General features: G+C 40.4%; 1 protein-coding gene across 4 annotated transcripts in view; it reads right to left on the bottom strand.

Moving 5' to 3' along the window:
• Positions 1-2,091: 2,091 nt before the first annotated feature.
• HOOK3 (hook microtubule tethering protein 3) overlaps positions 2,092-20,377 on the bottom strand; it is a 97,916-nt gene continuing 79,630 nt past the window's right edge. For 2 of the 4 annotated variants that reach the window (XM_065663654.1, XM_065663657.1), the window contains 5 exons: positions 18,472-18,572; positions 16,357-16,461; positions 16,167-16,238; positions 14,531-14,667; positions 2,092-4,900 (listed from right to left, as the gene is read on the bottom strand). In XM_065663654.1, the coding sequence (XP_065519726.1) occupies positions 4,885-4,900; positions 14,531-14,667; positions 16,167-16,238; positions 16,357-16,461; positions 18,472-18,572 (431 nt within the window). In that variant the 3' untranslated portion in view covers positions 2,092-4,884. Of the gene's footprint in view, positions 4,901-14,526; positions 14,668-15,493; positions 15,790-16,166; positions 16,239-16,356; positions 16,462-18,471; positions 18,573-20,377 lie in introns of those variants that run through there. The other 2 variants (XM_065663655.1, XM_065663656.1) reach the window with 2 other exon arrangements.

Genomic DNA, 20,377 nt, shown 5'->3' with positions numbered 1-20,377 from the left:
TTTGCACAGCCCAGTGCTCAAAGTTACTTGTGGGGAAAAAGATGTAAAAGAGGAACTGTGCAGCTTCTGGCTTGTGTCCCCACCATGTCCTCCTAACACAGCAGTAGCTGGTGCCTCCTGTAAATACTGAGGCTGCAGGAAGCAGGGCCCCTGCAGCTGCGGGGTTTACAGGAGAGGTACCAGCAGAAGACAGCCCACAGTGCTGCCTCCTCCCTGCTGGACCAGCAGCTGTAGTGGGGTGAGGGGGGGCACAGTCCCCATGCACCCTGGGGGACACGGGGAAGGGTAAATGCTGGAGGGTGGTGATGGCGGCCTTGGGAGCTGCTGTGGGGGAGCCTGAAGGATGGGATGGGGGCCAGGAACGAGGGTTGGTTGTGTGGGTCTGTCTGCACTGGCCGGTGGGAGAGGGAGCCAGGGCAGGAAAAGAAAGGGCAGCGAAAGGAAGGAGAGGCTGGCGGGGGGGAAGAGGGCGGGTACAGTCAGAGGCAGGCGGTCTTTAAGTAATGACCAAGGTGGAGAAGAGCAGTGGAGGTGGTAAAGAGCGAGGGTGAATGAATCAGCACCACCAGGAGCTGAGGCCCCGTGACTCCTGCCTCCACCTCGCACTGCCTGGAGAGTGGAGAGCACCGGCCACAGCCTGTGAACACCGCACCCCAGGTCCTCCCACAGCGATGCCGCAGCCCATGGTGGGGGGATCCTCCCGGCTTTGGCCTTTTTGTCCCTCCACAGAGCAGCCCCTGCAAGGCTGCTCAGCCCCAGCACCACACATGGGAATCGTGGCTTCAGTATCTATCATCTATCTACCTATCATCTATCGAATCTACCTATCATCTATCTATCTATCTATCTATCTATCTATCTATCTATCTATCTATCTATCATCTATCTATCTATCTATCTATCATTTATCTCTCTCTCTCTCCTGTGGGATGCTGCCCTCCTCACAACTGGCAATGTCCAGCATGGCCTCCTCCTGCCCACATATCTGATGGCAAAGGGGCTGATCCATGGAGAGTGATGATGGGTTTGCAGCAGGAAGGTTGAAATTTACCCCAGAAGACACTACGTAGATAGCTGTCAAGGCTTAGAAGAACTACCTTGTCTTCAGTTCCTGGTGACTGAATGAACAAAGGGCCCCAGAGGATGAGAACATCCTCAGCCAAAAGACGTGTATCTTGTTAGTGAGAAGTTGGCAAATGAAATGAACTTTAAAGGTGTCCTGAAGGGAACTGCCTTCATTATAGTACTGAAAATCCCATTCCCTTGAAATAAGAGACCCCTACTCACAGAACACGTGTAGTAAAATAAAACTATACTGTGTCTTTAAAGAGAGACTCCAAGAACCAATGACTGTAGATTAAAAGTGGTATCATGTTATAATCATTGTAAGTGCCATATACTACCTTGTAACTTTTGTGCATAAATCTAATGGAGAAGATTGCATGGGCTGTGCTTGATTTGTGGAAATGCACGAATGAGCACGCTGTGCAGAATAAGCAACATCTCGTCTTTAGCTAGACTTGGAATGTGTTTCAAGAGCTCTCTTTCAAACAGACAAGAGGAAGGACAATTGTTTCTCTCTGTATCAGCAATGTCCCATCCCATCCCTGCCTTGGATACACAGGTGAAGTGAAACTTCCCGCAGCAAGAGAAACTCATTTAGCCTTGGCTTTGAGACGCAAACCATGTCAGGCAGTTCCTGCTGCGATGGGCACTCTGGTGGGATGCTTTCCGGCACAGCATTCACCATCCTTTGTGTGCCCATGATGCCATCAGCGTATCCTGGAATCAGGCAGACCAGGACACTGAAGCAGCCCAGATGTGGATGTGCTTGGCAGAGTCCATTTCCCCCACCCCCAAGCTGTCATGTAGTACATCCCGAGTGATCCTAACTGCATTGAAAGGCAAGGTTTGTATTACCTGTGTTATTCCCACTCCACAGTGGACCCTGTAATGGACTGACTGGCTGCAGCAGCCCCCAGCACCTCATAGAGCAGAACAGCACTGCAGGCTCAAACCCACAGCGCCATGGTTGACCCATGCCCTGGCCTCCGTTTGTAACCAACTACCAAGTAAAGGAAAACCAAGGACTTACATTTTATATAAGCGTTTATTTACAACTTGTTTAACAACTGTACACTCTGTCACCTTGGAAGCATTAGTGGATTTGATTGGGAAAAAAATATTAAACCTTTTGATTCCAATGAACATCACTGACAATTTTTTTTCTATATACACATATGTATATTAATGCTGCTACCATGACAATCTGGTAGTTACACAAATCGTGGATGAACTGAAATGGGAAATTAATGTTTTGAACTCTCGGAATCAATTTGTTTACAGAAAATATATCACTGGCAACTTCACAAACAGTTACTTTGATAATTGGTCAACACTTAATTCAGGACTGTCAAACAAGCTGCTATTAAGAAAGTAAAAGAGTTTTCTATGCAGCACAAACGAAGTTAGTATATCAGAGACATGCTGGAGATCACCTCTGAGTTGTGAGCTCACCATCACTTCATGACAGAGATGCTCGGCTCACCCAACCCAACTGGCCAGCTCACTCGCTGAAAGCTGCTGGCTCCACTTAGCATCTCTGTTGCGTGAGTGAACTCAGACAACTTCAGTCAAGCTAAACACTTACATACAAATGTCTTCAGGCTCAAGAACAACTGATACTTAGTCTCTAATTTGCACAGAGCACTTGGAGAAATGAGGTACCGCTTGGCTCTATCGGGACGCTCGTGCAGGCGGGTGCATGAAAACAGCCATCCCCTCCCGCCCCGCATGGCGCCGACCCGGGGTCTGCACCCAGCCTGGTGTGGGGCTGGTGCGGTCCCGGACCAAGCAGTACTTGGAAATGAGAAACAATCCATGCCCTAACACCCAACAAAGAGGAGTTTTTCCACTTGTCCCAACACGTAACAAGGGGTCAGTGGCAAGGACCTGGAAAGACAAATCCTTCAGCGCTTTGCTGGACTCAGTCTGATGAAAGTGCTGCTGCCTCTCTGCTGCAGGAATACCCTCCTGGTCACCACCAAGCCCAGGAAGCCTGCCTGCAGGTCACATCAGACTTCACTGTCCCAGGTCCTGGTGGACTGGGAGACATATCCCCCTCCGGAAATCTTTCCGGACCACTGTCAGCCACAGCACCTTGCAGCCACTGGCTCCCCGTCCGGTGTGGGATCCAGAAGAGAATACGCCGCACACTTCTCACTGGGATCTTAATGCTTATTCCCCCCCTCTCCTGTACGGTGTGCCTGAAGCCCATTCCCCCGGGCCCTTCCCTGTGCCGGTTGGCACAGCCCCTGCGGTGGGGGACACAATCTGTCCTTCCTTCCCCAAGTCATTCTGCACAACGCTGGTGGCACAGAGGGCATCAGGACCCTGAGGGCTGAACACACAGCTCACCCTGGGGCCTCTGTGATGGGCCAGGGATGAGGCTTGCACTGTGTTCTGCAACCAGCAGTGACTGCAGAGACCTGCAGGCACACTTCTCAGCATGGGGGTGGTCGTGCTACTGCCTGGATAAGCAGAACAAGCAGAGTACATACGTGTTTATGTTTTTGCAGGATTAAGATCCAAGTGAGCAAGAATGGGGTTTCTCTACAACTGGACTTAAACCAAACCACTTACAGTATTCATCGCTCAGACTTCAGATTTTCTGGCAAGCCCTATGGCTTAAAAGCCCCCGCATCCATTCGTTACAGACTAACTCCTACATGATAAACCTCTTAACATACATCACTACAGCACTCCCTCGTCTTCTGAATCTTGCCAGTACTGGATGCCCAATACAAAACAAAGATACAGTAGTACAAATGTGCAGATATTTCAGAATATTAAATAAGCAGCTTTTTAAATTAATACAGGCAGTACAAAGCATTTTGAGTTACACTGTCTACATATGGCAAACCTTTTAGCAAAAATTCATAATACAAAAGAACAGCCAAGCTAGTGCAATTGGAAATTAAATAGCTAAGACTGTGATAAGAAAGAAAGAAAAAATAGTACAGGTGGAAGATAAATGACCCAAAAAATTATAAACTGGCAAGGACAGTCTGCGTAATACTGCAAGTGTAGGCAGCTTTCGTACTTCTCTCCATTCCATTCTTTCTTCAGATTGTTTTAACAATTGTACACAGATTGAAAAGAAAAAGAAGTTTCTGAAAGAAACTGACAACACAGCTAAGATGTAGAGAGAAAAATACAACGGCCACGAACTACTGTGTATATACATAGTGAGGCAGCAGGCAGTGTCTGCAAACAAAATACCGCCTGGGGAGTTTGCCTGGCTTGGAGATCTGCAGATGAACCTTGCCTCATTTTCTAAGGAAGATGGGATGGCCAAGCAGCAATTCATTAGTCATTTCTCTTGGTAAAACACCTCCTCCGTTTTACTTTAATTATGTAAAGACTCAAAGTGGATCCTTTATGGATGCAGGCGCTTTGAAATTTTAACAGTAACCAAAAGGCATTTTTAGGAATATTAAGACTAGGTTTTTGTAGTTCAGTACAGGAAACTGTTGCAGGAATTCTGTGTGTTAATACTGTTAATCAGAATTCAATAAAGTGGACAGGCAGAAGTAAAATGGAGAGCTGACAGTGCTCTGTCAGTTTGCAGAACGCCTCCTGTCGAGTTCTGAATTTCCTCTCTTCTAGCCTCATAGGGGACTTTTTGTGAAGAGAAAAAGTAAATGGAAGCGGGAAATGGGAAAGCCAACTCCCTGGGATGGTAAGCTTCTCTGCAAGTAGATCTCCCTTTGAAATCAGATGGCCATGAGTCTTAAGTGTAGAACTGGTTAAGTTTTGGTTATGCAGTCTGGACAGAAAAGCAAGTCATGCACTGAACAGTCCCTGTTACAATAATGCTGCAGGTCATGCAACCACATCACTGCAAATAAAAGAATAAAGAAGAAAGTTAAAAAGCAAATAAGGTATTACTGTTAAAAAGAAAAACAGAGAAAACAGGTATTTTTTAGAGCAGTTCAGTAAGGCTGTCTCTACTTATAGTTGGCAAATTCATGGGTAAAACCATCACTGCCAGAGCAACTCTTCAAATTAACAGGTTGCTAATGATTTGAAAGAACAACAAAACAGCCTTGAATAACATGTAAATTTAGACACAATTCAGACAAATTTAAACAATTCTGATTGAAGTCCTTCAGGGCACCATTCTTAGCTAACACAGCTATGGAAACTAGGTTTACACAGTGATGAAGAAGTCTCAGGCACTCCTGCTTGTCTTCAAGTACAACAGTCGAAAGCCCAAAGCAATATAAAGTCAAAGGTGCCTGCCCACTACTGCATAGGGTTAGATGCTAAAAGACAATCAGGGCAGTAATGACTCTGCCTGAGCCTTTGAGCACCACTGAAGTTTTTAAGTGTTTGCATTTCATCAAAGCTTATCCTGTGTGTGACGCTAGAAGAGCATCACTGCTGCACTACACCAGCAAGTTCTGCTCATGCATGCAAATACAGGTTTGAATTGCAGGAAAATTATACATATTCCTGTTAAAATAAGCTAAGTAGGAGCCACAGAGCAGGCCACAATGCTGTGGAAGTGAATGTAAGTTTGGAGGAGAATTGTAGAGGTTGGCATATTTCTCCATCCTTTTTTGATGCACCCTCTTGGCCAATGCAACTGGAACGGAATGCTCTACTAATACAGCTACGGTGCTCTCAGCTTCCCCAAGTAACACCAGTAACTCTACACAGCGAGGCACAGCACAATCTGCTCATTCTCATTTTCACACTGTATTCATTCACTGTGACATTACAAGGAGCAAAACAGCTTCACCAGACTGAATTCAAAGCATGCAAACTGTTTCTCTCCCCTCTTCTCCCTAGTATTGCACTGGTCAAAAATGATTCTAAGAACAGGTCCTGTGACAGGAAAACTGAGGTTAAGTAGGTAGGGAAGAATATTTATAACTAAACTCAAGGCCTTATTACAAAATATCTTTCTGCTACAAGTACTGAAGCTCCTTTATCCCTCTTTTTCTCCTCATTCACCAACCGAGAATAATAACCATAGCTGTAAAGAGCCCCACAGAAACACACAGACATAAATCAAAGGGAATAAAAATATTAAAAATTAACACATTCAAAGCAAACTGCAAAGGTGTATTCTGCGTAATCACTGTCTGTTAAGCTTGCTTGGCATGGCTTGGGAGCATAAAGTTACAGAGTTCAGGATTAATAACATGATTACTGTAGTTAGTCTATAAAAAATTAAAAGTTAAAGCTACATAAGCATGTATCTATCTACTGTGCATAAATGAATACAGAGTCTACTCCTTTAGTCTCGTCTGGCTATTACTGAGTTCAGACTTATTATTTAATAGCACTTCATGTGCCCTGCTGCACATAAAACAGAAATGACATTGTAGGTTTCTCTTTGAAATAATAGTACTTTTGAGAGATCTTCTAAAGTCAGTACGGTATATTCCCTTTCAGGGAGGCCCTTTCTCTTTCTTGCTGTAAAAAAATTGTCACTTTCTTTTCCTCTTGGACAACTCCTCAAAATTAATCAATATATTCTGACGCTACCTGTTGAGGCAGCAACACTTCAGAAGACAACAGAGATGCAAGAGGTGAGGATTAATTCACTCAGCATCTGAAGAAAGAGGCAGTGTATGCAGCAGATGATGTCTCTACAGAGGAGCAATATTCTCTTACTTCCTTCCCTTGCCAGTCCAAAATATTGCAGCTCTAAGTGAAGGCTTGTTGCTGTCTTGGGGGATTATTTCCTGGTGAAGTGTTTCCCTTCAATATTCAGTGCCTCATCCAATTAGCTCTACTTTATTACAAGTAGACAGATGCGGCAGGCAGATGTCTAACCAGTAACGAGTGGTTATACATCCCTTAAGATCTTCCTTAACTTCTTGCTGTCCTTTTGTGTTTTTTTCAACACACAGAAGTGATTGGGACAACTTCAACACATCAAAGCTTCAGAAAGGATGTCAGCCTTTTTCACTGACCTGTGAAAGCCAGCTCTGAAAACCATCACAACTGTTTAGACAAGTCAGATCTGATGCAAAAACCCCAAAACAAATCCAGCCACATGACCTATCTCAGCAACTAGTTTTTTTCCTGTTCAGACTACATTTGACCCTAACATGGTCCAGGCTTTCTCTAGTCAACAGTCTGCTGTCTGTAAGCAGGATTCTGTAACACAATCACCTAAGCTACCAGAGTCTACTCATTTTCAAGTCCAACACGAACACTAAATACTTCTGCCAAGATTCTGCTTTGAAGTAACTGACTCCAGATTTTTATTCCTGCCTATTTCCTAAATTCATTACTCACTGGCTTCTGCTGCTGAAGTTTGTTTTTCTTTCTGCATCTATTCTGTATCTTCCTCCTGGTGTTTCCTTTAGATGTTTTAGAGAAGCCTTTCAAGATAGCATCTTCCAAAGCTGTATTAACACCACTTTGCATTTTTATAACTCTTACAGCTACAGAATAAAAAGCTGAGTATAAATTCTAAAAACTGTGACCTTACAATGTCAAGCTTGTAACTATTCCAAGGTTCCACTGATACTGCTAAACATAAGCTTTAAAATCTCTCTTGAAATCACTGATACCTCCAGGAAATAGGTTTCCTCTCCTGCCTACTAATCTTTTGTGAGAACTGTAATCTCTACATAAAATCTATAATTTAAAAATGAAAAATGAATATGATATGCAAATCCAAATAAAAAAATCTGATGGTCTCACAACAATTATTTTATAAGCCCACAAATATTACACCATTTGGTATTTCCTCTTAAAATTCCACTCACCTTTCCTGATCATGCTAACAACACAAGCATCCTAACATGTTACCAACTGCCCTTAGTGTTGATTTTCTCTTCTCTTAAAGTTAGGGATAATCATTAGGGATTCAAGTTTCATTTGCAGAATAAGCTATACCTGTGGAAATACTTGCTTTTGCAGTATTTCATATTTGTGCAATGCTACGGTAGTTAGCAGCTCTTCAAAGTCCTGACAAATGATTAGTTTTGTAACTTTAAAATAACCATGTTTGCCTTTCTGAGATGTGATACTCTAACTTCATCTGATAGTACAGGACCTCTCTAACACGAAGCAATGAACAGTCACCACAAGACAGAAAAGCCTTCCCAGCTCTCCTGTATTTCTCTCTACGAGCAGTATTTTCCATGCTGTATGGATCAACCTCTGAGATCCAAAGCAACAAGAAAGCAGCAAGAAATTTTTATCTGACAAATGGAACCTGCTTTCAGTTTGGAGCCGAGACACAGTGCAAAGAAGACTGAAGGATATGCACTTCTCCAAATTACGTTATACATGCAGCAAACAGCAGCAGAGGAAATTCCTGATTTGCCACCTAAGCCAACTAATACAGAGAATGCAGAGATCTCCTTCAGGACAGTCCTGCATTACTTTGGCAAGGCCTAAAAGTGAAGGTTAGAATCTAGGCCTCACTACAGTTAACAGCAAAACCAACCCCCAGAAACTAACAGATTAGGACTTCAATTATAGAGCAGTTATCATGAGCTCCTACTGATCTGACATCAGAACAATTTGTCGGGGAAGCTGCCTTGGCTATACCGACACTGATTCAATGACTCACGGGACTGTATGACTTGTTAAGTTTTCTAGAGCTCCTCAACCAACATTCACCCATTACCTAATTCAGTGAGCTGATACATTTAAAAAATGAATGTCGTGTCCCAATGCTTCAATGAGTCTATAAAAATGAAGTTGAGGAAAAACAGAGGACAAAACTAGGTAAGCCCTCAATGTCTCCAAATACTGCAGTGAAGCTGGCAGCAGAGTCAAGATGTTCGGGTTGTAAGAAGTCTGAGGTTGCTGTGGCTGATAATGATAGCTTCTGCCTCATTCACATACGTAAAGCCTCTAATACTTAATCAACTGCAATTCAAAATTAATTAACAAAACAAAAAACCCAAACAGCTCCAAAAGCTCAGGTTCTGTTTTACTGTTTTTAAAGAAACACCAAAATGCAAAATGGTGAAAGACCTACTGCTCTTCAGATTTTTGTACTTTAATAATTACTTGCATCTGTCTCCTACAACCTTCAAACTGAAGAAATCATCCCTTATAACCTGCAGAGTCACTGACAAGCTGCTGCTTCACTGGACTTCCTGAGGGAAGAAAGATCACAGGAGCAAGGCAATGCAATCCCTCATTTGAAGACATTTTCTTGATTCCTTGAAAGTGACAAACTGGAGGTATGGCTAGGATCCTACCTAGAATCTGACATCTGCCACAGGCCACAAGATTTGGCTTGTGGACACCTTCTGAGCCCAAGTGAGATTTATTACTTGTTCTTACACCAACCTAAGAGATAACACAAGATTTCACTTCTTTCTCCCGACGCAAGGCACAAAGTGGAAACACAGCGTCCTTGCCAATACAGAAGGGAGCTGAACTGCTCAGATTTGGGAGGGGACACATGTCTGGGCTGTGTGCAGTTTGTAAAGTTAAAAAGCCTCATTCACTGAATTTCTTGCTTACCTATCTTTACACCTATATTGTTTCATTGATTCACCTCTTCATTTTAATAGAACGCTAAATACATCATACTCGAAGTACTAGCTAGTAACAGCTGTTCTAAGAAAGGGTTTCTGAAAAGTTTTCTTTGTAAGCGCTTGACTTCCTGAGATGACACTTCAGTCATAATCCAGCTATCAAAGTACTCCGTAGGTGACACCCCTGAAGTATGACTACTTGGCTTACAGAAAAAAATACCACTTGAAAGTATTTCTTGAAAGAGTAACCCCTTTTAGCTGTTTTTTTGCACAATCCTGGGGAGGAAAATGCCTGCAAAATTTGCTAAACTTCATTTGGAGATACTGAAATTTATCAATACAATATTACTGCAAAATACACAGTCCACATTCTACCTAAAACACATGTGCAAAACCCTGTAAGAAGTCAGTATTGCATAGCTGACTTTGAGTGCAAAAAATACCTCCCCCATCAATCCTTGCAAAAAGTCAGAATGTTGGGCAAGAATAAAAATCCCTATAAAATTAATAAAATTCAGGTACAGCTTTGCTTCATCAGAAAAAGAAAAATTAGCCAAATTCAGGTCAGTCTTCCTCCAAATCACTAAAAGAAAATCAAGTGGTAAATTTAAACTATTTTCCAAATACCAAACCTACAGAAAACTGTAGACAATTAAACACACTAAAAAATCATCTGTGAAGCTGTTAAGTGGATAGTTTCATATACCAGGGAACCAAGGAGTAGCAAAAGCTACCTGCACATACCAAAATACTGAGGACCTTAAAACTGCCAAATCCTCCTATATCTTCTTGACAGCTTTCTTATCACTTACTATTTAAGATCAACATAAAGCTGTAATACGAATATTCACTTTTAATTTTTTCATACACAATGATATAAAACTGCTGATGCACCTTACCATGAACAGAAAGCCACAGAGAACTTGCTGAATTCTTACTGCTATCTCAAATGATAACAGAACAGGTTAAGATTGCCATTTGTTTATTTCCAGAGAGATCTTAGAATCATAGAACAGTTAGGGTTGGAAAGGACCTCAAGATCATCAAGTTCCAACCCCCCTGCCATGGACAGGGACATCTCACACTAAACCATCCCACCCAAGGCTCTGTCCAACCTGGCCTTGAACACCCCCAGGGATGGAGCACTCACAACCTCCCTGGGCAACCCATTCCAGTGCCTCACCACCCTAACAGGAAAGAATTTCCTCCTTACATCCAATTTAAACTTCCCCTGTTTAAGTTTTAACTCCTTACCCCTTGTCCTGTCACTACAGTCCTTGATGAAGAGTCCCTCCACAGCATCCCTATAGGCCCCCTTCAGGTACTTGAAGGCTGCTATGAGGTCTCCACACAGCCTTCTCTTCTCCAGGCTGAACAGCCCCAACTTTCTCAGCCTATCTATCTTCATACGGGAGGTGATAATGAAAAGCATCTTGTAGCCATTACGTATTTATTTCCTTCTACAATATATAAAGCTGTGTGCTCTAGTTGTTTATTTTCCTTTTCACTGTGGATAGAACACACAACCTTTAAACTAGACTACTCAGTGTTTATAGCACTTGGGAAATACATGCTACAATCCAAGTGGTTAGTGCTACCTATCAAGAAAATGGGGAACTTGATTATTCTTTTCTGTAATGTCTGATCAGATATGCTAACCACTTAACTCTCCACAGCAGTATACCAATTGGACTGCACACATATCCTGTAAGACCCAAAGCTAAGCTTCTGCTCTGAAAGATGAAAATATTTGTCCCCATAACTGTTACCTTTTATTGACACTATAATTGGTCAGAAATACTTTTCTTGGCAGATCCCTGGCATAGCGCTCAGGAATGTACTCTCATGAACTCTTCCGCTGTTTCATCACTGTCCTGGAGAACCTTTTCTCTTTAACCTCAGTCTGAAGGTTCTAGGGTTTGGGTTTTTTTGTAGTGTATCTGGACAGGCTATAGCACTGGTTCAACAATTACCACTACAGTTTTGATGTAAATAGTCTTCGTTGCCCCTGAAAAAGCGTGCCTAAAAGCTTCTTAGAAGTACGTAATGTACTGAGGGAATTCCGTCTTACAGGGTTGGGTCTTTTTTTTTTGCTTGCATTCTTTTATTACTGAAGATAAGACAAATAGCACTCATTGGTAGCTCATCTATACATGTGCTTATTTCCTGAAGTCACACTCTGAGCTCCTTCTTTTTCTTACTACCACACTACTTCCAAAGCTATATAACAACCAAGGAAAATAATACAGCTTGACCCTTCCTATAAATAAACTGTTCTTGTGGAAGAGAGGGCTTAATGATATCACCAACTCCTTTCATCCACGCCCAAAGATTAAGAAGTTATGTATCCAGTAAATAAAAGAAGTTAAATACTCAAGAACAAGGAATGAAGTTCCTGATGTCTACCATCAGAAGACAGAATGAATGACTTATTGGAACTGGATAGCCACAGTGGATATTTCTGGAAGACTGCAGTATGTTTTTAGATTTTCATATTCAACATACATTCTGGGAAATATCAGAATTTCCACAAGGTTTAGAATTCTCAAAAGACAAAATGCTTGTTCAATCTTGTCCAACAATTACTACGAGCAACAGTAAAGCACAGACTCAATATTAGTCTTGTTTTGCTCTTTGATGCAATAAAATGATACTATACATTCTTGAAGGGAACTACAGAGAACACTTCAATGTCTTATCTCAAGGGACAAGGAAAGACCAACCAGAACCACAAAGCAGAAGATAAAATCCAAAAACCACCAAGAAGTGAAGAAGCCTTGAGAGACAGGAAAGTAAAAGGTAAAAATTAGACTTCTAATCAGCATTTGTTCATCTCCAAACTGTCACTGGTATCTGCCCATCATCAAAACTTCAGGGGCAAAATGACAAAACAAAGGTTGAAATAATAAAAGCAAGTACTTTTATTCCAATGTGCAGATTGTGTTCAAGTTATTTCAGACCTGCACAATTACTAGGCAAAATTAAGAGATAAAACTTTCCACTAAGGTCCTAGTATACTTTGCTTTCACAAATAAGCTTTGGCAGTTTGGTAACAGAGTCAGCCAGATTAACACAAAAATCGAGCTTTAGGTATGCTTAGGTTCTTTCTCTGGGTGACATAAAATGCTGTAATGTCAAACAAGAACATCAAATTTCCTCAGAGAAGTGATTTTATTTGCTCCTGTTCACACATGGCACATAGTAGAAAGGGTTCTTCAAATGACTAGAATGTATTGCACAATAAGATCAGTAAAAAACACCCCACAAACCGTGGTCATTTTGTTAGACAACACACCTGAATTCTTGTCCCTTCAGCACTCTGTATCTCAGTAAAAGGCAGCACAACGACTACGACTTCACTGAGTACAGAAATTGTCCTAGACAGTGGTCCTAGACTTCACATCATTACCTTTCTGCACAGAAGATACTTTGTTTTATCTAATCCGGCAACCATAGCCCAGACATAGACCTTCAGATGATTAATAAATTCAAGCATGCATTCTCTCTAAAGGGATTTATGAAAGATGTTTTTACCTGGGAGAGCATTAAAATAAACTAAAAGAATCTATAAATCAGATTGCGTGTACGTTAGGGTCCAAACAGTCTCTAAACTAAAAATGTTTAAAACTGAATCACCACAAGATGTATGTATATGGAACTTTCCACCAATACTCAGGTCCTCTGTGTCAATTCTTTGATAAAAACGACAGGGAAAGCAGAGAATTAGTCAGGGAAAAAGTAGAACTTCATAGGAACAGAACCTAAATTAATAGTATGGTTCACCATCCACCCCACTGATCAACATGGAAGTGCGACAACAAATGACATACGATTAATCAGCTACACTCTAAAAAGGCAGTACAACAAAACAGCCAGTTTCCAACAAAGCCAGCAACAAACTCACCTGAAGGCACTGGTACCATTAGTAAGGCAACTGATACAATTATACCCTGAATCAGTATATTAAAAGCAAGTCTTTTAGCAGAGGATGACAACTGGAATAAATTAATATCAACAATAGTAATCAGGGCCTCGATCTGTTACGTACTGTTTACCCATAATTATAAAATTTTGAAACAAATGGCCTTTTTAATGGATGATAGAGTAGCATATCACAGCATTCTAAACGTTTCTCAATCTTTTCCTAGTATGCATTTAAGCATACACTTGACCAAGAAGAGGGAACAAACGATTTGAAATTATTCAGCTGTCAGCAAAAGAGGTAACACCACTAGATAATAACCTGAAAAAAAAAAATCATCCTGCTTTCCTATTAAATGCAAGAATAAGAACAAATTTTGTATGTAGGAGATTAAATAAAAACAAAACCTCAAAAAGCATCCCCAAAAAAAAAAACCAAACACAACAAAAATCTCCCAAACAGGACAACCCTCCCCCCACAAACAAGACAAATAAAACTAAAAACCACACATACACCCTCCCGTCCCCCCAACATTCTTTATGCCATTGGTAAGTTTTTTAGTAGCAAACATATTTCACAATAATATTATATACTAATTTTGGACTTCTGTAATGAGTTTTCAGCATTTTTTCTGAAGCAACAGTTTAGCACATGAAAAAAAAAAGCGTAATTCCCTTTGAACGAAGACAGTCTTATAAAGTGTAACAACCCTTATAGGCACAAATATATCAACTGTGACAGGAGTTTATATTGTTACACAGCCAGTATGAGGCTTTTCATAAGAGACTAGGCTTCATACCAGTAAGACTCTGTTATTACACAGCACTCCTCTAGATGTTTTCTAAACTTTGGCACATTCAAAAAAATGCAGAGAGAAAGAGAGAGGTGGACTCCAAAATATATAAGCAAAGGGCATTACAGGACAATGAGAAATCCTAATAAAACCCTTTCCTGAAGTGTAAAATAATAGCAGTAACAAGGGAGAAAGGATGCTGGTTGATTTTTCTTGAATGTTGTCACTTGCAACAGAAGTGGCCTGGTTCACAGGGCAGTTTTCTTTCTAAGGGCAAGGCATCTCTACCTTGCTGTAGCTGGCTGGACATGACCAGGGTAAGATCTCCTTGTGCTCGTGGCTTGCCTTTGTCTAGCCAGGAAGGACTGTCCTGAGCCTGTGCTAGCCAGTCTGTCTTCTGCTGCTTTTTTATGCAGCGTCATCCCCTATGGACAAAAAGAAACTTCTCAGTGAACACCGACACGTAACACTGAACAACTTTACTCATTTACATTTTATTATGTCCTTGTTCACCAACACTGACTAAAGCTGTGTTGAATTTCAAACACAAAGCATCATATTTTCCAGGATAAAACTAAGATATTCTTCCTAATTCTCTGTGTGCCTTTTTCTTCTCTCATCCCCCCCATCCGTTGCAGTTTGAAGTAAATGTTGAGAAGCAGGTCCCCCTCTGCCCCAGCTCTAAACACACGCATCCCCACATAAACACACAGTAAATAGATGAGTCTTTTCTCAACTGCTTCCCTTCCCCACCCTGCCCATCTTCAACACAGAAGAGTACTTTTCTTCTGAAAATACTTAAAGTATTGTCATCCTGTGTGAAAATACCAGCTCGTATGGCAGGAGCACATCTTCAGAGAAAGTATGTTTTCAGCAATAGGAAATGCAAGAAGAAATTCAGGGAAGCTGTGATGAGCTCTGTAGGTGTTTATGAAAGCAGAGGCCAATTACAGAAAGACAGACACAGCCAAAATTACCAGTGCTTATCATACCTTGAGAGTTCATGACAGGCTACTGAACCACAGCTCTTAGCTTAGCCTTGTCTTCTGCTTGCCAGTGGGACTAACGTTACGAAATTGGTTAAGGGCATTATTCACTTGAAAATGCTTTTGACATTTTAAAGATTCAAACACTCTGCTCAAGTACCATTTTTGGCTTACTATTCATGGACATAAGAACAGAGAATAGCAAGAAGGAAACTCTTCCAATGGAAGACAGAGGAGGAATGATCAAGCAGAATGAAACACCAGCATTACACAAGCTTCCTTTTATTTGAAGAGCCGTTTCAATGCAGACACATTCTGCCAAAGAGAAGTCTTGACCACACTGGATGAAGGTGAAAAATATGCCAGCATACAGGCCCAGCAAAAGCTGTATGGCTGCACAGATCACTTCCTGACTATCTGAATAATTTAAGTTAGGGTCTTGCCCTGTGCTCTTCCTTTTCATGGTTCTAAACTTGCAGGCGAGTCAGAGGCTGCTTCTCAGAGCGCTTACTGCAGTGAGTAACCCGCACCGCTTTTCTTGTGCCTCTTCATTAGAAAGAGCTGGAAGATTGGAGAGTGGAGAATCAATGAAAAAAGTGAACTTGAGCACTGTTCAAGTCACTATAGGTGAATGGCTGGAATTACAAAATAGCAATCTGAGGTATCCTTCCCTCTAGGAAGTGCCATTTCTGGTTTTAAAATCTGAAAATAACAACCATGTTCTTTTTCATCCATCTCAAGGTTATCAGAGGAGCATAATTCTACATAGTGACAGCATAAAATTATTAAAAAGCATTTGTTTCTGTGCCTCTGTTGGAAAATGCTTTTCAAACAAAAGAACCTACAAATGAATGCTGTTGTAAACAACACAGAAACAACTAATATTAATAATTTGTCCCCCTCGCTCCCTTAAAAAAAAAAAAATATAGAATTCTTACCATATTGTACCAGGCACTAACAAGAAATTTCTCCTCCATTTCTCTTTGACTTTTTGTCTTTTCATATTCTTTCTATAAAATAAACATTAAAACCAGATAAGTTTAAAACCAATGTATAATAAAAGTATTAGTCTATATCCAAAAACCAATGAGGAAGTAAGGAACTAACAGGAAACATAAGGATTACTACCTCCAGTGAATGAAACATTCTGTCCCGCTCCTGCAATTGATTTTTCAGAGCCTGAATCTCAGGAGCTGCACCCTGGTTCTGCTTAGGATCTAAGGTACGGATGACCTGTAAAAGAAAACCAGTTTGGTTTCAAGATGCAAAAGCAATCTAGTTGAAGGGAAAGACATCAAGGAATTACAACCTTTCAAGTCACGTTAAGAAAAGTGACTTAAAACACATCAGTGTTTCAAGAAATGACACTCCAAAATGTTAAACAGAGGCATGTGTAGTTTTGTTGAGGCTGACTCCTGAAAAGTAATCTTGACTGCCAGCACGACAGGCTCTGCCGCTGAACATCAGCCAAGATACATTAAGATAATCTGAACTGGGCTCTCTTTCACAGGACTGTGAAACAAAACTACTGATAGGCAAAAGTGACTCCTAAGAAGTTCAGTATCCCAGTATCCCTTCCTACACTACCCTGGGGCCACAGTGGTAGAAACAAGTTCTCAAAGGCTTATCTCTTTATAGCTAAGGTTGACCTACCTGTGAATTCCTTCCACTTGAGGAAGGTACACTTCAGTCCTTATGGAAAGATGCCATGATCTCCCACCTGGAGTACCAGGTGCTGTCATTTCTAGATAGCACTCTAGAAATGGCACATGTGTGATCATTATGTTACTAATACGATGCAAGGACACCTGGCTATGTTTACATGAGGCATCCGTCACAGGCAGCATGAGTGCTAGCAAACACAGGGTAAAACCAGTAATAACTTCAGCAAAATGCCTAGATTCCTAAGCCTTTAGTAGAAAGTAGCTTAGAAACTCAAATAAAATATCAATGTATAGTAAAAGAAGAATGGGACTATGATTCAGACCACAATATTGCTGTTTCAAAGCTGGAAGTATAACCACATCCTTGGTATCACACTGAAGTATTAGCAACCTTCTCACAGAAGGATGTATTAATCAGTAAATGCAAAGAGAATGCTGAACATCATCAGAGAAATGGAACAGCTCTCACAGGTAGTTCTGTTAAAACGATCACTTTACTTGGAAAACTATCAATAGAAGAGCCCTTATTAAAGCATTTTCTAAACCAGCTGGCTAAACCAGAACATGAACAGAAATCTGGGTAGAAAGATGAACTAAGAAAGCAGAATCAAAGGTAAATTGGTAAAAAAGGCTTTGGCACATGTGTAATGACCTCTGCCTGTAAATTCTGAGCCCCTCAAAAGGAATAAGCAGTTTATGTGAGCAATTACGACCTGATGAAATCTTAGGTAGCTAAAAGCTGTATTTATGAAAAAAAAGTGTTTTAATCTATCTGCCTCAGGTAAGAGAGACATTCTTGGCTGAACATGACAAGAAGCCTATACCATCCAGAAACACACATAACAGATCCATCCACCTGTGAAGGAAATGACCTCAGACTTCCTTTTTCCTCTTTGCCAAACTCATAAAACCAGAGTTTGTTGGTCCAGCTGTGACTGTACTTGGTGTTACTAAGCTGTATTTGTGTACAAAGAGGTAGAACTCTTCATAACTGTGTCAGAATTCCCCGAAGTCCCAGCACAAATGCCAGTTAAACAGTACTCTTGCTCACAGAGCTTCCTTCCCTCAAGTTGTTTTAGGGGTGGTTCTCCAATTCTAAAATACACCATGTTTATTTCTACACCACCAGTTCTACTATGGACACTGCTTTAGCTATCTATACACTTGTTACTCAGCATCAGAAGTCTGGAACAATTTACACAAAGAAATAGGTTATCATAGCATTAGAAAGGGTTTAACACCCTCTCCTTGTCATTAGCCTATAAAAAAGTTTGCTTAACAAGGGTAACTCTCAAAATCTCTAGTAGTGAGTAGACATTTGTACAGAAGCATCAGAAGGGCTTACAGACAGGTAGCAAGAGGGGACAGTCATGAACACAAACCAGGGCAAGATCTGCAGAATTAATCAGTATTAGGTACTGTAACGGTAAGAAGATACAAAGAACTCACAGGTCCTTCCTTCTCTTTTAGTTGCTAATATGCATATAGATACCTCCTTTATATTTATTTACTGCCTCAGAGTGGACACAGGGTGCAGTCTGTCAGAGAGGGATCATTAACATGGAATATTTGTACTTACACTTTTGGCCTTTTCCAAATACTTTTTGTATCGCTCTTCCATTTGCTTCATTTCCTCATCTTTTTTCCGTAAAGCTTCTTGTAATTCTTCAATTTTGAGAGCTTAATGCCAAGAGATGCAGGAAAATAACAGAATTATATTATTTTCATGTTTTTCAACACACATTGAAGGCACAGCTAAAATTTCTTTCTGTTAAGAAAAGCCAACATAAGGAACCATAGTTTTAGCTACTAAATAGCTCAGAATCACATTCAAAATGTGTACTCTACATAATCTCATGAGATGGCTATTTTATACACAAATTTTGCTCTTCTCAAAAGATATATATATATTTAAAAAAAGAAACGGAATCATAAATCAATCCCATTACTGAATGCAGTTATAAAATGAGTTTACCAGTGAATTACAGACTCAACAAGATCTTGATATTGTAACTCAGATGAATACAAGTTTTTTGTGTAAAAGGAATCATTCCTAACAGGTACAACTCCTGCTTAAATCTGCTAAACTCTAACACTGGACACAATTTATCATACTTGTGACATACGTATACTCCACGTATTTTCCCCTCCCCACATTTTTTTAAGCAACAGCGCAGAACAGCACGACAATTTCATTGCACGGCTTTTTCATGTGTTGATACAAGAATATGTCAAACCACTATTGCTTATACATCTTCTATACACCTACTCAGATCTCAGAAAAGAATAAAAATAATAAATTGCATCATCTTGGATCAAATTTCATATAACATTGATGTCTGGTTCTCAAACAACGCTGAATAACTGGTAACCTTCAGCTCATCTGCTTTGCAACCTCATTTTGAAATGTTCTTTCATGGTTTTCCTGAAGTTTTCTTTCTAAGCACTCGGAAAACACTAACAGGACCAAGTAAGATTTTCACTGATCAGTAAGAAGACCAATAGCGGATGGTCTCCCAGACTTGCAAGAGTCCATTTCTCAAAATATGCCATGATTCTTGTACAATGCCCAAGCATTTTGGCTGTATCCAGAATAATTAAAAGAACCTGAAAGAATAATTCAAATACATTTCCTGAGCAGAGAAAGAATGGAAGTACAACTATTTTTATTTTACCAGGGCAAAGTTCAGATGCAGATTTTAAAAAAGCAGCCTGTAATTTCAGTAAACTAAGTACCGAAGCCTCAATGTGCCCTGGTGTTTAGAAGCTAGCAAGTCATAGGACTGCTATTATGCTCACAGTGAAGTTTATCGAATATGACAGGATTATGTGTTTATTAGCTACTCATGAAGTCCCTGGACCTCACTTCCAAGTGTTCTAGTATTTCCTAAAATGTGGACTTCATAATATATTCTGCAGTTTTAGCTCAACACAAATGAAAATTCTTTTTGGACACAGAATGTATGTAATATATACTGAATGGATATTTCTATCTTCTTCAATCTCTTTATAAATAAAGTCATTTGGGTACAAACTAGAAATGCTGACATTGGTTGCAGTTTTTTAATGCTTTGTTCTATAATAAATAGGCTTGGGGAAAAAAAATCTACCTTTTTTAATACGTCTTAGGAAAAATGTAGCACTACTATGCTAAAAAACAACTGGATGCTGGGTTCTTGATATCATCTGAGCAATATAACACATACCCTACACTTGACAAGGACCTGAAAATTTTGTCAGATTACAACACAATTCTGAAAAAATACTGAATATTTTGGGAGTAAGAATAACCTGGTGATGGCAGCAAGGATATACTAAATTAGGGTCTTAGGAGACACAGCAGTTGTGAACAGCTGATGTTCAATGACAGGTATGACACTGACTCAGTATTTCTATAGCCACTGTAATTTCTTACTACAGTGGTCTCTAAAATGTTATTCCCTGCATTTCAAGTGTCAGAAGCATCTTTTTGGTCACCATAGCTT

Source organism: Lathamus discolor, chromosome Z (genome assembly GCF_037157495.1).
Source record: "Lathamus discolor isolate bLatDis1 chromosome Z, bLatDis1.hap1, whole genome shotgun sequence".
Taxonomy (NCBI): domain Eukaryota; kingdom Metazoa; phylum Chordata; class Aves; order Psittaciformes; family Psittacidae; genus Lathamus; species Lathamus discolor.
Note: the sequence above shows the minus strand (reverse complement) of the source record. Positions and strands in the feature narration are given on the sequence as shown.